The sequence below is a fragment of the Notamacropus eugenii genome, chromosome 1 (assembly GCF_028372415.1).
Source record: "Notamacropus eugenii isolate mMacEug1 chromosome 1, mMacEug1.pri_v2, whole genome shotgun sequence".
Classification (NCBI taxonomy): domain Eukaryota; kingdom Metazoa; phylum Chordata; class Mammalia; order Diprotodontia; family Macropodidae; genus Notamacropus; species Notamacropus eugenii.
This window is the reverse complement of record NC_092872.1, coordinates 164241828-164256986: the sequence shown is the minus strand read 5'-3', so window position 1 is coordinate 164256986 and position 15159 is coordinate 164241828. Positions and strand designations below refer to the sequence as shown.

The 15159-nt window shown below is 38.1% G+C and overlaps 1 protein-coding gene across 5 annotated transcripts in view; it reads left to right on the top strand.

The window, feature by feature from the left end:
• The window catches only part of SV2B (synaptic vesicle glycoprotein 2B), a 174610-nt gene that overhangs the window by 127634 nt on the left and 31817 nt on the right, over positions 1–15159 (top strand). For 3 of the 5 annotated variants that reach the window (XM_072617506.1, XM_072617517.1, XM_072617524.1), the window contains exons 3-5: positions 4987–5167; positions 7313–7464; positions 13808–13941. In XM_072617506.1, coding sequence (XP_072473607.1) covers positions 4987–5167; positions 7313–7464; positions 13808–13941 — 467 coding nt within the window. The other 2 variants (XM_072617535.1, XM_072617543.1) reach the window with 2 other exon arrangements.

Genomic DNA, 15159 nt, shown 5'->3' with positions numbered 1-15159 from the left:
AAGGAGGGGGTGGAGAGTTTGGCTGTGTCAATTTGATGCCAAAACATCTGGCCAATTCAGTTTAAGATTCATTTAAACTAGTCACTTAAGGCCACATTGGGAAAAAAAATCTGAATGAATGACTGAATTCTGACTTAACTAATGATATTCACACCATAACAGCTAACATCTATATGGTGCTTTAAGGTTTAGTGAGCACACCACATACAGTATCTCGAGCCTTTTAACAACAGTGAGGCAGGTGTTATAAGTGTTATTATCCTGCATTTTATACACAAGGAAGCCTCAGAGAGATTAAACTACTTGCTCATGGCCATAAAACTAGAATTAGAAGCAGAATTTGAACCTAGGACTTTGTGACACTAAGGCTAACACTATCAACCGCACTATGCCTGCTGCCTATGAACGTGGATAGAGTTACAGCATGAAACAGTGGAAGGTGGTGCTGGATTTGGAGTCAAAACCAATGGTGCTGGGTTCAAATTCTGACTCTTCCACAACTGCCTTTGGAACCTTGGGAAAATTACTTCTCTAGGCCTCAGTTTCCTCATGACCAAATGGAGTCAGTTACCTCAAGGGTGTCTCTCTTCCAGCTCTAAATCTATGCTCTATTTGAAAGCAAGAGGAATTCTTTGAAAGAGGCATAGCAAATAAATGTTGCACGTGGACTCAGGAAGACCTGAGTTCAGATTCTATTTCCAGATACTTATTGCCTAGACAAATGACCCTAGAAAAGTGCCAACTTCTCTCATCCTCAGGCTTTCTCATCGGTCAAATGGGGATGGTAATAGTGCCTTCATTACAGGGCTGTTGGAAGGGTCAAATGAGATAACATACAAGTGCTTCATAAACCTTAAAATTCTATATAAATGCTAACTATTATTGGTATTGGTATGTTTTCATCTTGGCATGCATTATTTTCTACTCCATTTCCTTTTAACCTATACCATGATGAATCTTCCTTGAATCATGTGGAGACTAGTCCTTTTCCCTATAACATCATGGCTTAATGAAATGGGAAACCTTGGGCTTTGTTTTTGTCTCTAAAAGTTTCCACAAGGAGAGGGAAAAGATCATATCCCCAGAGTAGTTTAATTCAGTTCGATTCAGCTCAGCTTAGGTCAGGTCAAATACATCCTCTGTGTGTCCCCTGGGTATAGTTCCCTGATATTACTCTGGTGGTGGGACAGTGGCCTTGTGTATTTCATGGATGTGTGCAGGCATAGTAGAAGTGGAACTCAGGTTTAGCATTTCATTGTTTCCCTGGTCGGAGAGGAGAAGCTGGAATGCTCTGGAAGAATTTTTTTCTCCTTCCATGCATCTCCTGAGGCTACCTCGTCACATCTTACAGAACTGGGAAGAGGAAAATCAGGCAGCATGTTTTTTTTAGAGCTGCTCCAAACTGGAAAGGACATGTGGAACTACAAATAAACCGAACCAAAACAAAAGATAAATGGGCAAGGAGCTGCAGTGGTTTAAATTTCACCTAATTAACTGACTAAAGTGTAACGAAATTCAGGAAATATCAGAAATGCCAGTTTTTACTTCTCAAAGGATTAAAAAACATTGTCACTATCCACACGGCATGTAGGATAACTTTATTAAGTGCATATTATTATTTTGTGAATTTAACCCCTAATTCTTTCAAGAGTCACACAAACCTAGTAAAAAATTAAGCATTACCTAGGTGTAGAAAATAACACTTCAATCCATCCACCTCCAGAGAATCAGTGAAAGAATGGGATAGGTATATGAAGAAAGTCAGGTGAATGGGTTACCATATTTTTTTCCTCTCAAAGATGATCCTAAACAGGCTGGTGGATGTATCCAAAACACAGTACATCGAAGGATACTAGGATTCTTGATAAGGGTTAGTGTGATGTTAGTTCTAGGATGGTGGGATGTGAATTTGGGACAACTCAAGAAATCTAGGTGCCTGCTACAGCTTTAAATTGTGCTCCAACTAGAGCCCCTTCTGACAGCTCATTGGAATTCAGGAGTAGAAACTTAGGTGCCTCAGACTTGTTTACAGCCATGCATAATGATGTCTACTTACCTGGATGGTGTATGGAAAAAGACAGGGACCTGAAGTCAGGAGAGCCTCCCACCTCGATCTATTCCCTAACTACATCCTTCTAGCCCCTGCTTCTGTGACTTTGCAAGGCTGTCCCCCATGCCTGGAATCCTCTTCCTCCTAATCCCTATCTCTTAGAATCTCTAGACTTAGCTCAAGTTCAGTCTCCTGCAGGAGACTTCTTATGATTCTTCCCATTATTAGTCCCCCCCCCCCAAGTCCCAGCATACCCCTCAAATTACTTTGTATTTTCTTTTTTGTAGTTTTGCATTTACTTATGTAGAATATGTATATCTTATGTTCGATAGGTTTGCATGGGTTGTCTAAATGTATAGTCTTGAATCTAGCTGGTGGTAAGGATTTGGAATTTACCCTAACCCTAATCAAAGCAAGGCTTTGATTTCTGCCTTCAAGAGGGTAGGAAAAAGATCATGGTTGAATAATCAGTCCTTTCCTTGCCTATAGATAAGAAAGGTATTGGATTAATATCTATCTGATTCACAAATATTGCTAGTATAAGGGTACAATAGATTCGGAGCAAAAGTTGCTTTCCTGGGCACTTTTAAAGGAGGAGGGTAGCCGCAAGCTTAACCCACCAACTTGATTCTTTCCTATCAAAAAAAAAAAAAGACCATTAGAAACTGCATATAAGTAAATAAATTCATTTATCTAAGCAAACCAAAATTGGAGGAGTTATTTAGGTTAGAACATAGCAGAAAATATGCTATAGTGAATGAGCTCTTTAGATGGGAGTGAGTTGAAATCTCAGCTTAAACTAAAAGGGAGGGCCTGATCTCACCCAAAGGAAAGGTTTGCGTTCTCTGTCTCTCTGTCTCTCTCTCTCTCTCATCTGTGGGGAGAGAAACTAGAAGTCATGGACATATTGAGGAGGTGACTTCCCCAACATGTCTATAGCTTTCAGAATCTTTCCTTGTGTCTCTCCTGAAGAGTACTTGGCACATGTCTCTCTTCTAAAAAAAGAAAAACCCCGACACTAAGTGCTCCCTGATGTTGGTACTCAGTCTCATATCAAACTCAGCATCTTCTCTGCCAGTCTGGAGTCATATCTCCTTCCCCATATCATATGCAGCAGCAAACAAAACACAAAAACCTGATTATACTCAGTTGTACATTTGTTTTTCCTCCTAGCAGAATATAAACTCTGTGAATATAAGGATTGTTTTCCATTTTGCCTTTGTATTCTTAGGGTCTAGGAATAGTACCAGACCAAAGTACGTACTTGATGCATGATGAACTGATTTGAATTCATACTTACTAGTTAGATGAACATAGGCAAGTCCTTTGACCTCTCTGAGCCTCAGGTTCTTACCCTCAAAAAATGGGGAGATTTTCAAACCTTAAACTACTTAAAAAGTGCCAGTTATCAGATGGAAATATTGATTGATGGAATACTTTTTCTACTTCAGTTGTGTAAGGGTCACCTATGATTGTAGGAAGCTCAGCCATCTAGTAGTTGTCTTAACACAATATAATTGTATTACAAGTGTTCAGAAAATAACTTTACAAGGTGATTTTAAGAAATCAGCTTGATTACAAGGCAAGTAATTGTTTTACATGTTTAGACTTTTTGCTACTTTTCCATGTCATCTAAAGGATTCAGTCATTGGACGTAACCTTGTACATGCTTTTTTTATATGTTCTATTTTTGCCTTTCCTGGCTCCCAGAAATCTAAGAAATAAAAACATTTTAGCAAAACGAACAGACATAGACACTGTCTGACTGCATATTCTATATTCATAGCTCTGTACACATGCACTGAGAGAAAGGCTTGTTTCATAGTCACTTTTCCAGGAAGAAGGTTGCTCCTCACAATGTACCAAAGTTCAACTGTCTTACATTATTAGTTTCATTTATATTTTCATATATATTGTCTTATTTATTGATCTGGTTCCGCTTACTTTGTTCTGCATGAGTTCCACATCATATTTATCATTTTTTAAAGGATGAAATAGCACTCCATTACACTTCTATGCCACAATGTGTTCACCCATTTTCCAACTGATGGATTCCTACTTTGTTTCTAGTTTTTGTTTTTTTTCTACCATAAGAATGCTGTGATGAAACTTTTAGTATAAATTGAGTTTTTCATCTCAACTGGATATATGGTCGGCAGCAGAATGGCTGGGGCAAAGAATATAGTCTATTGATTTTTCTTAATGCCAAATTGTTACATAGAATGGTTGAATAAATTCATAATCCTACATTGACTGTTTCATCTTTTATCCTCTTTGCAACTTTGACAAGAATCCTTGGAGTGATTTTATTCTGTATTTTTCTTATGAGTAATTTAGAGTATTCCTTTTTTTAGTTGTTGATAGTTTGCAATTCTTTTGAAAACTGTTCATATCCTTTCGCCACGTAGCTGGAAAATGACATCTGTACTTTGCTGGCCTACCTATCACTTTGAAATACTTTGTTGACTTAAAGAAACTCTCCATAACCATCTCAACAAAATGGGAATATATTTAAAGATAGAGCCACACGATGGAAGTTCTCTGGGGGTTTTTTTTTGACTGGGAAAGGAGCCATTAAAAACCAAATAAACAAGGGTATTCCAAATTGCAAACATTTAGAGCATGTCTACTAGCCACAAGATATTCATAAATGCTTACTATGCATAGTAAGTGTTATGTATGGTAACTTATCCTTACACATTTTCTGTTTATGTAATTCTGCTAAGACCTTACATTCATAGAACAAACTTGTTAGTTTGCAAAATGTTTTCTTTCCTTAGATCATATATGATAACTATGCTGTGGTTTCCAGGAGGGAAGGCCATTCCAAAAATATGTTCCATTTTGTATGCACAACGCTTTGAATATTCCTAATATTTCTCTCTTTTTCTGTGTCACTATTTCCGTTACCCTCTCTCCTCCCTCCCCTCTCACAGGGCTGATAGTCTACCTTGGAATGATGGCCGGGGCCTTCATCTGGGGTGGCTTGGCAGATAAACTTGGGAGGAAGAAAGTCCTTGGCATGTCTCTTGCAATCAACGCCTCCTTTGCATCCCTCTCCTCTTTCGTGCAGGGCTATGGCTTCTTCCTCTTCTGCCGCCTTATCTCTGGTATAGGGTATGTACATTAAGAGCATAAGACACGTCACTCTGAGTCAAACTACTGGTCCAAGTGGAAAGGACATTGGCTGTGGCATCAGAGAACGGGGTTCAGATTGTACTTCTAATCCACCTGTGTGACCTTGGACAATTTTCTTACCCTCTCAGATCCTCACTTTCCTCATTTGTAAAACAAGGGGATTGGACTAGAAGTCTTCTGAGGTCTCTTTCAGTTCCAGGTCTATGATCTTTTGGTAGCCTTCTTGTGCAAACTTCCCCAGGGACTTACTGTGATCTATCCAGATGAGTGTCCTCTCTCTGTTGATCTTAGGTATTGGGAAGATGGGATACAGCGAGAATAGCCTGCTCTGACATTGTAGCCCTTTATCTCTTCTCTACAAATTAGATCAATGAAGTAAGAAATCCTTTGTCAAAATGTATTCTAGGATTTCTAGCAGGCAACAGAGATGGAATGGTGGTATATTTGGAATAAAGCTTCATATTTTAGAATAAAGCTTTGAAATAAAATATCTGCAATATGAACACAAAGTGGACACTTTCAATTAAATTCACATTTATTAGGCAAGTTGCTGTGCTAGATACTGTTGATTCCAAGACTGACATGAGACTGCCTGTCCTCCTGGACTGTATAGTCTAACAAATTTATGAGCTAGTGGGCATTTTTGACATATGAAAGAAAGCTGAGGTCTGATCGAAGTGGAAACAATAGTGACTTCAAGAACCTGAAGATCAAACAAATATCTCTCTCTCTCTTAATGGGTAAGGAAGCGATTTGAGATGCTGAATGCGATAGGTATTCTTATACATGGTCATTGTGTGGATTTGTTTTGTGGATTCTATGCATTTGCTATAAGGGAGGGTTTCTCTGAAGGTAGCTTGGTTGGTAGTGATAGTTATACAAAAAAAATTTGGAAATAAAAAAAGAAAAATAGCTGGAAGCAGCTTACAATAGTAAACACTCCAGTACATTATTATCTATATTGTTCTTAAATCTACTAAGCAGAAAAAGAAGAAAAATTGGCATCGAGATCATAGTATCATACCTAACATATAGGAGTAAACTGGGTACTTAAATTCCACATTGGTTTGTCCTTCTGACTGAGACAAACTTGGGAGGAAGAAAGTCCTTGGCATGTCTCTTGCAATCAACGCCTCCTTTGCATCCCTCTCCTTAACTTAAATTCCGCATTGGTTTGTCTCAGGCAGAAGGACACCACCCACCGTACAGACAATATCTTGCTCTGAATGTAATGAAATAAGATTTGTGAGCTTCATGCTTGAAATTTTATTCATCGTATGTTCTAGCTTTACTAAGTAGTCAATTCACCTTAGTTCCTTAGATTTGCCTTAGTTTAACCAGGATGACCAGCCAACTTCTTAATGAAAGCTAGTTTCTCCATTTTATTTTACAAGTATATTTCAGGGCTATAAAAGCAAGGACACCGACATATACAGAAGGGCCTCCTATCACAGGTTCTTTGATCTGCTTTTCTAAAGGGAAGCAATTTGAGGGTCAACAATCACTTTAATCAAGCATATATATCCTTCACTAAGTTCAGGGGAAAAAGTCAGCACCCTGAACTTCAGAGAAAATACAGAGAAATACAGATCAACAGATAGTGCTTCCAGCTGCTTGACATAAACAATGCATACATCACAGATCAACAGACAGACAACTGTCTGACCATACATATGTAGTTACCAGATGGAAAATCACCAACATCTGGGTTTTCAAGCTGGGGGGGTAGGGCTCCTTAGCAGTTACCCAGAGTAAGCCCCAAAGTAAAACCTCACCTCAGAGTCTTTAAACACTTTTCAGAGCCAGAGGGCATCACAGTCCTTGAGAAGCAGTGCCTCATTAACAAAAGGTGTGGACCTTCCTACAAATGTCCCCTAATCAAACTCCCCTTAGTGGGCAGGCCCATTAGTGGGTGGGGAAGATGTTCCCATTAAGAAGCAAAATTATATTAACAATAAGCAAAAATGCACTATCAATTCAAGGGGCTCTTCAGTTCTGTCATCTCTCAACATGAAGCACAGTCTGGATATGGAAGAAGGTGGGGACAGTAGTAGATGATGCCTATTACCTTCCCTTTTGTATACACACCTTGATTCTTCCTCTTTGGTTTTTTCTCCCCCTCAGGATTGGGGGGTCCCTCCCCATTGTATTTGCCTATTTCTCTGAATTCTTATCTCGTGAGAAGAGGGGAGAACACCTCAGTTGGCTTTGCATGTTCTGGATGATTGGAGGAATTTATGCTTCAGCAATGGCCTGGACTATTATTCCACACTATGGTAAGTGCTCTAAGCTCAAAATATTCTTCTCATGGATGTGTTTTTAAGAATCTTAATAACTATATTCAAATATTTTTTCTGCTTACTCTTGTTCTTGAAACATTCCCTTAGACATGGTTTTTGGATGGCTCTTTTATTCTAATACCCTTATGATCTTCCTGAAACAACACAGCATGATATTCCAAAATAAAAGTCTACGTACAAATTAGGCAAGTTTCCCCCTCCCTCCCACTGGTTATTATTCATATTTTAATGAGGCAATAGACAGAAATGATAGGCACATTTCATAGCTCATAGAGCTGGAAAGGAGCTAACAAGGTCATATAGTTACAGTACCTGTAGAAAAAGTATTTTTATTCTCACAATATATTTGTGTCAAGAAACACATGGACCCATGGTAGGCATATCTCCCCTGTATTAGCATAGGTCAATTCACAGAAGTATATAGGTATAAGGAAAGACTACCTAAGGCAAAGTCTCCTAATTGGTTTCTGTGCTTCTGATTTCTTTTCTCTCTAATCCGTCTTTCATGTGGCTGCCAAAATAACCTTCCGGATTCACAGGTCACATGTCATCTGAGGGTTATATGTCAGGAATTACATTTCTGGGTAGGAGATTTTATTGAAAAGCAATCTACTAGCACTGGCAGTTTAAAGACTGACCACAGTGGTTATGATAAGATAAAAACACATGAGCAGTTCTTTTAGTCATGTTTAAGAGTGGTGACGTGGGACCTGAAACAAGGCTCAGATCTGTGACAAAGTACAAGGGTGGAAGTGGAAATAGAAGGGAGTAGATGTATACGAGAAACTGTGTAAATGTAAAATCAACAGGACTTGGCAACTGACTAGGCATAAGAAATAAGGAAGAGAGAAGAATAAAAGGTAACACCTTTTTTTACTAGAGACCAGATGAATGAGAGTGTCATTGGTAGAAAGGGTAGAATCAGGATGAGGAATGGGTTTTTTGAGGAAGATAAACCTCATTTGAGGTATGTGCAATTGAGATTCTGGTGGTATGTCAGAAGGAAAGAAGCTGGAAATGCTGGTCTGAAGTGTGGGGTAGAATTCTATAAATATCAATTGGAAGTTTCATCTGTGTACTGGTATTGCTTGGAGCCACAATGATGCCATTATACAATGGAAATAGTACTGAAGTTAGAATTAAAGTTTCAAATTCCAGCTTGTTAGTATGACCTTGGTCAAGTTAACAATCTTTCTAAAGCCTAATCTTTAAAATGAGAAAGGGTTGGACTACATGGGGGCAGGGAGATTGCATCTCTGAATTTTAGATTCAAAATTTATAATCCTGATTCACCAACACTACTCCATTGGGATCTTCTTTGATAGTATTTCTGAACCAATGGGAGCTATATGTGAAGGAAATCTGGTCTAGGAAAATCATGGGGTTTTATGTCTAAAACAGAGACTGTGAGTACACAGGTGAATAAAATGAAAAATAGAAAAGTTTATTAGCTACCAGTGATGTAGACAGTTAATCTGAACATTTAGGATAAAAATTCCAGCTTTCCTTAAGGACAGATCTTGTAGTTTTTACCTGATTTTTTCTACTATCTAGCATTTTTTTAGTTTTGTTTTCCTATGCTTGTATTGCCTAGTCAGAAATAGTTTGAGAAAATTCCCAATTTTTATCTTCATATTCTTCCATGTCTTCCTTCTCTTTAATACCATTCCATAAAAGTTGATATTTACAAATGAATCACACAATGAAATTCAAGAATACTTTTCTTGGGTCAGGAGAATTAGAAATATAAATTGCATCTAGAAGAAACAGGAGCAGTGTGGCCATGAGCAAGCCATTTAATCTCTCTTGGCCTCAGTTTCCTCATCTGTAATCTGAGCAGGGTGGTAGGCTTATGAGAAATCCAGTTCAAAAATTCTATGAATCCATACATTTTAACTGAAGGAATTATCAAGATTATTTTTAATCTCCAGAAAAATTCTGTCACAAATAGCCAAATAATTGACGTAGACATAGACTTGAATTATCAAGATAATTTCCAACATTTTGTTGTATGTACAAAAGTAGATTAAGTAGCAAAGTGTTAAGATATGGATCTTAAGCACTCTAATTAGAAGCATATTTATAGGATTACCTGGGATAATGTGTTATTAGCCACAATGACTAGTTTAGGGTCTTTCATAATTAGGATTGTCAGTATATAAAACTTGAGGATAAAAGTTTTACCAAAAATGCAAAATGTTATTTTTTAGTTGTAGATTTGTATTAACTCTATATTTTTTAGTTCATTGTAAAAATTTCTTAAAGATCTTTAAAGTAAGACCAACAAATCTGCAAACCACTAAACTCTCTCAGCTTCTCCTTGTCAGGTGGTTGGTTGTTTTCATGTTTCTTTTGAGCCACTACAATTCTAGTCAGAGCTGGAAGGTGTGTTAGATGTCATCTAGGACAAACCCCTTGGGAGAGGCTCTATAACTGCTCACATTTATATAGTCCTTCAAGACTTATAAAACTCTATTCTTACAAACATTCTGAGGTAGGCTAGTGCAAGTTTTATTCCCATTTTGCAGAAGAAACTGAAACTCAGAAAAAATTAAGTGACTTTCACAAGATCCCACAGCAAATAATTGCCAGAGCCTGTATTCAAAGCCAGATCATTCCTGACTCCTTATCCAGGGCTCTTTAGATTTGCAAAGCTAATGATTGTTTTTTAGTACATGTTAATCATGTATGATGCCTTAGTATTTATATATTAGTACTTTATTGTATGATGCCTTATGTTTTACAACATACTTTCATGTTCTGATTGTCATAAAAATCTGTGAGGGAGGCCTGGTATTTTATAGATGAAAAATCTAAGCTTATAGGAATTATGCAATCTTGCCATGTTTACACAGCTGGTAAATAGTAGAACTGGAATTAAAACTCAGACCTCATTGCCCGGTTCTCTTTTCACAATAGGATAGTACCTCAAAGTGACAGATTGTTGCTAGAAAGGTTGGATTCCATAGGCTAGGCTGGTAGGCCAGGTATTAACATACAGAGTCAGGAAATATAAGCAGTGTGTTTCATCTAGTCTTTCCATCACACTCAAAAATAGATATTATTTCCACTAAGAATGAAATGAATCAAATTTGATGATGTTTCAGAATATACATCTATAAGGTATAACACATTTCTACCATTGTTAATATCGCTTAATTCCACTCTTTCTCATAAAACAAAGATATGTGAGGGACTGACTAATAAGACTGCTTTTCTGTGTAGTTTGAAGGTTCAATATCATTACTGTATTTTCAAGCTTCATACAAAAGGTATAGTGGCTTGAGATCTGACAAACAGGAGTTTGGGTGAAACTGTGACTAAGGGAGGGGTCCTGGGGTTTTGCCCTGGGGGACTGATCCTTCTTTCCCTTGACAGTTCTCATGGACTTCTACCTGGCCCATGTTATTTCGTTCCACTCCCAAAGTTTCCTCTCTTCTTTATTGACTTTCGTTCATTCCTGATCCTTCCCAGATATAGGAGGTTGGGGATCATTGGCTATCCTGTGGCAGCTAGAACTAGACTCTCTGGAGGATGAACTGCCTCTTTTTCCATGCACAACACAGCTCTACCTTACTGGAATCAACTTTTGTCTGCATTGTTTTCCCTTCTGCCTTCTATCTTCCCCTCCCTACCCCTAAACTGAATGTTTTTTTCTGGAAACCAAAACCCCTAGTTATGGCTCTGCTGAAGGAAAACTGGTCATCTCAAAAGGTTTTCCTGGTAAGTCACCTCAGTTTTCTAGGTCTAAGCAAGCTCCTTAAGGGAAGGAATTGTCTTTTATATTTGTATTCTCAGCATCTACCACAGAACGCATACATGTGGATTGGTTGATTGACAAAAATGAGACCGTTGGCCTAGCAGATATCCCAGGGCCCTTCCTTCTCTAATATTCTGCAATTCTATGATTCATACTCATAGCTCTGGAAAATCTGAGTATCTATTATGAGAGATTAATTCCTGTTTCAGCCAGAAACACCAGCTGTTTGTGAAATCCTGATGGAGAAAAGTAGGGCAGCTTCAAAGAACATGAAATGGAACAATATTGCCTTTTGAAAAACTCCCCATCCAGAAATACATATTATTCCAAATGTTGGAAAGCAACTCTCCATTAGAATTATTTGAATGCCTCAAAGGTCTGGTCGGTGAGTGGGATAAACTCAGATTATTGAAAGGGAAGTCACCATAGAGGGAAGAGAGAGTAATGAAGCTAAGATAAAACATGTGCTTTTGTTAGAAATAATAGTGACACAGGACGAAATCTCCACTGGGCAGTTTTTCTAAGTTTTGGAGTTGGAGAGGCTGCCTGTGCTTCTCTGGCCACGTGGCAGAGTTGGAGGCCTGGAGGAATTTTGAACAACTTCACTTTTGACTTTGCCAGATTCATTTTAGGGCATCCGTTAGGAAAGTGTAAGCCCAGTTTTGGTCATGGCGTATTGTTCTACTGCCCCTGCTGGGAGAAAGGAAAAGTTTTTAAATGAAAAGGAAATGCCCTATAGAAATCAAGAAACTGAGGAGTCCAAACCTGAGGAGAAGGGAGGTTTGGTTTTGAAAGAATGAATAGAAAAAACAGTCTTTTCTGTTGAGGAAGCCAGCTCTATTTTAAGTAACTGTATCTAGTGGTATCTTTCCCCCAAACTGGAAAACCCTCTGACCTCTTCCATCCAATGAGCAAACTGAGCAGCCCTAACAGCAGTGGACAAAGAATGTATTTGTGGCGTCCATTCTGTGCAGAATGCTGTGATAGGCACAGAGGGTAGAAAAGATATGGTGGCTTGTCCTTACAGGAACTTTGATAGAATGAATTATGGTTATAATAATATCTGACTCTGTATAGAGGGCTATAATAATAACTGATTCATTATATAAGTTGTCTTAAAGGCCTTAGTGAAGGTTTAGACTATCTTAAAGTTTATAGTTTTAAGCTACATTAAAACTTAAAACTAAACTAAGACTTTTGGGACACCCTATATAATGTTTTGAGGGTTCCAAAGCAGTTTAAGTATATGTATGTGTACACACACACACACACACACACACACATATATTGAGCCTTACAAAAATCCTATCGGGGTAAGTGCTGCAGGCATTATTCTCATTTTTGAGGTGAAGAAACTAAATTTCGAAGAAGTTAAGTGACTTGCCCAGGGATTCATACTTTTTGTAAATGTCAGTGGTAAGGGTTTGATCCCATGTTTTCCTCCCTCCAGGTTCAGCATGCCATGTACTACACCACTCTGTTTCTTTGTAAAGCCAACAGAGCCTAAACAACTGAAGTTATAAATTCAAAAGCAATGGGAATTTTCTTTTATTATAAAAACCAGAACTTATCCAAATGAATATTACCCCTTTCAAAGGAGTCATCTCCTAAAACTAGATTTACATATGACTTAAAGGTTTGCAAAGTGCTTTATATATGTTAACTCATCATATCCCTGTGAAGTCAGTGTTTTTATTATCCACATTTTACAGATAAACTGAGTCTGAGAGAGGTTATGTGTCTTGCCCAGGGTCACAGTGCTTGTGTGTCTGAGGCAGGATATGAACCTGAGTTTTCCTGATTGCATGCCTTGTAAAGCCACTGCACCACTTAGCTGCCTTGTACTTTTCCTCATAGGATGCCTCCATCCATATATAGATTCTTAGGGTCAGACAAGATCTGTAGCATCATCTAGTCCATCCTCCTCATTTCATGGAGGAGGAAGCCAAGATGCAAAGTCTAATGTGAACTTCTCAAAGTCACTCAGCAGATCAGAGACAGAGGTTGGATTGGAGCCCGTGTATCTGCTTCCTAGCCCAGAACTCTTTCCAATGTCTCATGCTAATCAAAATGCCTTTGAAACATGTCTTTGGCAACTACCTTCTGTGCTGGAGAATAAGCCACACAAGAAAAACAGTCTTTGTACTTCATAGTTATACTTCATTTTTGAGCCCCCTCCCAAATGTTACCTAGCTTCATCCAGTAGATTACACTTTCCACTAGAAGTGACTTTGAATGACTTTTGTTTGTTATTTAAAAAATCAAGTATATCTTCAAGGGACAGAGATGACATTCCCCATCCACTACACCAAAGATATTTTTTAAAGGATCTCTTATGGCAACTTCTAAAACGTTGTTCCCCCAAATATTTTAAGAAATGAGAACATTGTCGGAATAAATTTATTGTTTCTCCAAGGGATCACCATAGTGGAGACATTACACATTTGTGTCGAAGTTCCAGTGTATTTGCTAACATAATAATTTAATTACCTTGTAAGCATAGTTTCTTCAGCAGGGGAGCTAATCCAGAGAGAAATGTATCCTGGTGCTTCATTACAGGTTGGGGCTTCAGCATGGGAACCAACTATCATTTCCACAGCTGGAGGGTGTTTGTGATTGTCTGTGCTCTCCCATGCATGGCATCTATGGTTGCCCTGAAATTCATGCCAGAGAGCCCACGTTTTCTATTGGAGGTAAGTTAGCATGTTCCAAAATAATATTTCATGGTGAATTCAAAAAGCAATCAACCACAAGACTGGACTTGGCTGTGTTTTCACGCTTTCAGAAGCCTATATCTTTTATTTCCTTTACTTCCTAGAGTCTGATAAAACACCCACATCCTTAAGTTTGGGCTGGTTCCTAATTTTTAATGACTGTATTTTCAAATGTTTTTCTCTTCTAGTGCTTTACTTCTTTTTTAAAAATTTTTTTAAAAAATTGACCTATTTTTAGTTTTCAACTTTCATTTCCACAAGATTTTGAGTTCCAAATTTTCTCCCCATCCTTCCCCTACCCTCACCCCCAGATACCATGCATTCTGAACATCCCTTTCCCCAATCTGCCCTCCCTTCTATCACACCCCTCCCTTCAATTAGCTTCACCAGCCTTCTATTTTTGCTGTCAAAACTCAAGGGAGCCTCTAGAACTATTCAATTTTTTAGGGACCAGGAGGAAATCAAAGAATAAATGAGATTTTTTATTTACTAAGCCAAAGACAGCAGAAGGCACCAAAGAGCAAGCTACAGCAGTGCTGAGTGAATGGACCATCTCTCCTATTTCTGGTGCTTGTCACATTGTGGGTGAAAAAAGACACTTAGAGCAATCATGTCTGCTGCTTTGCTGTAAAGCACAAAACAGGAGAATTAACAATTCAGGGAACTAGGGGTTCCAATGAGAGGAGAGTAATGTTCTAAGAGGGATCTAAGGAAAGAAATCCAGAATATAGGATCAATGATAGTATGGAAGGCATAGTATGGAACTATAGACATAGGGGACTTTTGATGATTTCACATGGCCCTTGTGGTAAAAACTTTCTGGATGCTTAAGTCCCGATGTCTGACTTGGATCTGACACTAGTGACTTGATGGATGATAGGTAAAAGAAGAAAGAAAAAAGAGTAACACTTAAAAGGCTAGAAAACCTTACAGCAAAAGACAATCACAGAAGGAATTAAAGAAATATCCAATGGATTATCATTATTAAAAGAAATTAATTCATAGTGAATAGTGATAATAGTGTTTGACATTTGTACTTCACAGCTAATTTCATTGCTAAAAACATAGGTTACTTTATGGTTTTCAGTATTCTTTCCACTGGTACAGATCATAACAATTTAACAAATATCTGTTATATGTAGTCTTCCTAGATCTAGACAGTCTTTATGAGTTGCTATGGTGAAAAAAACCCCAAAA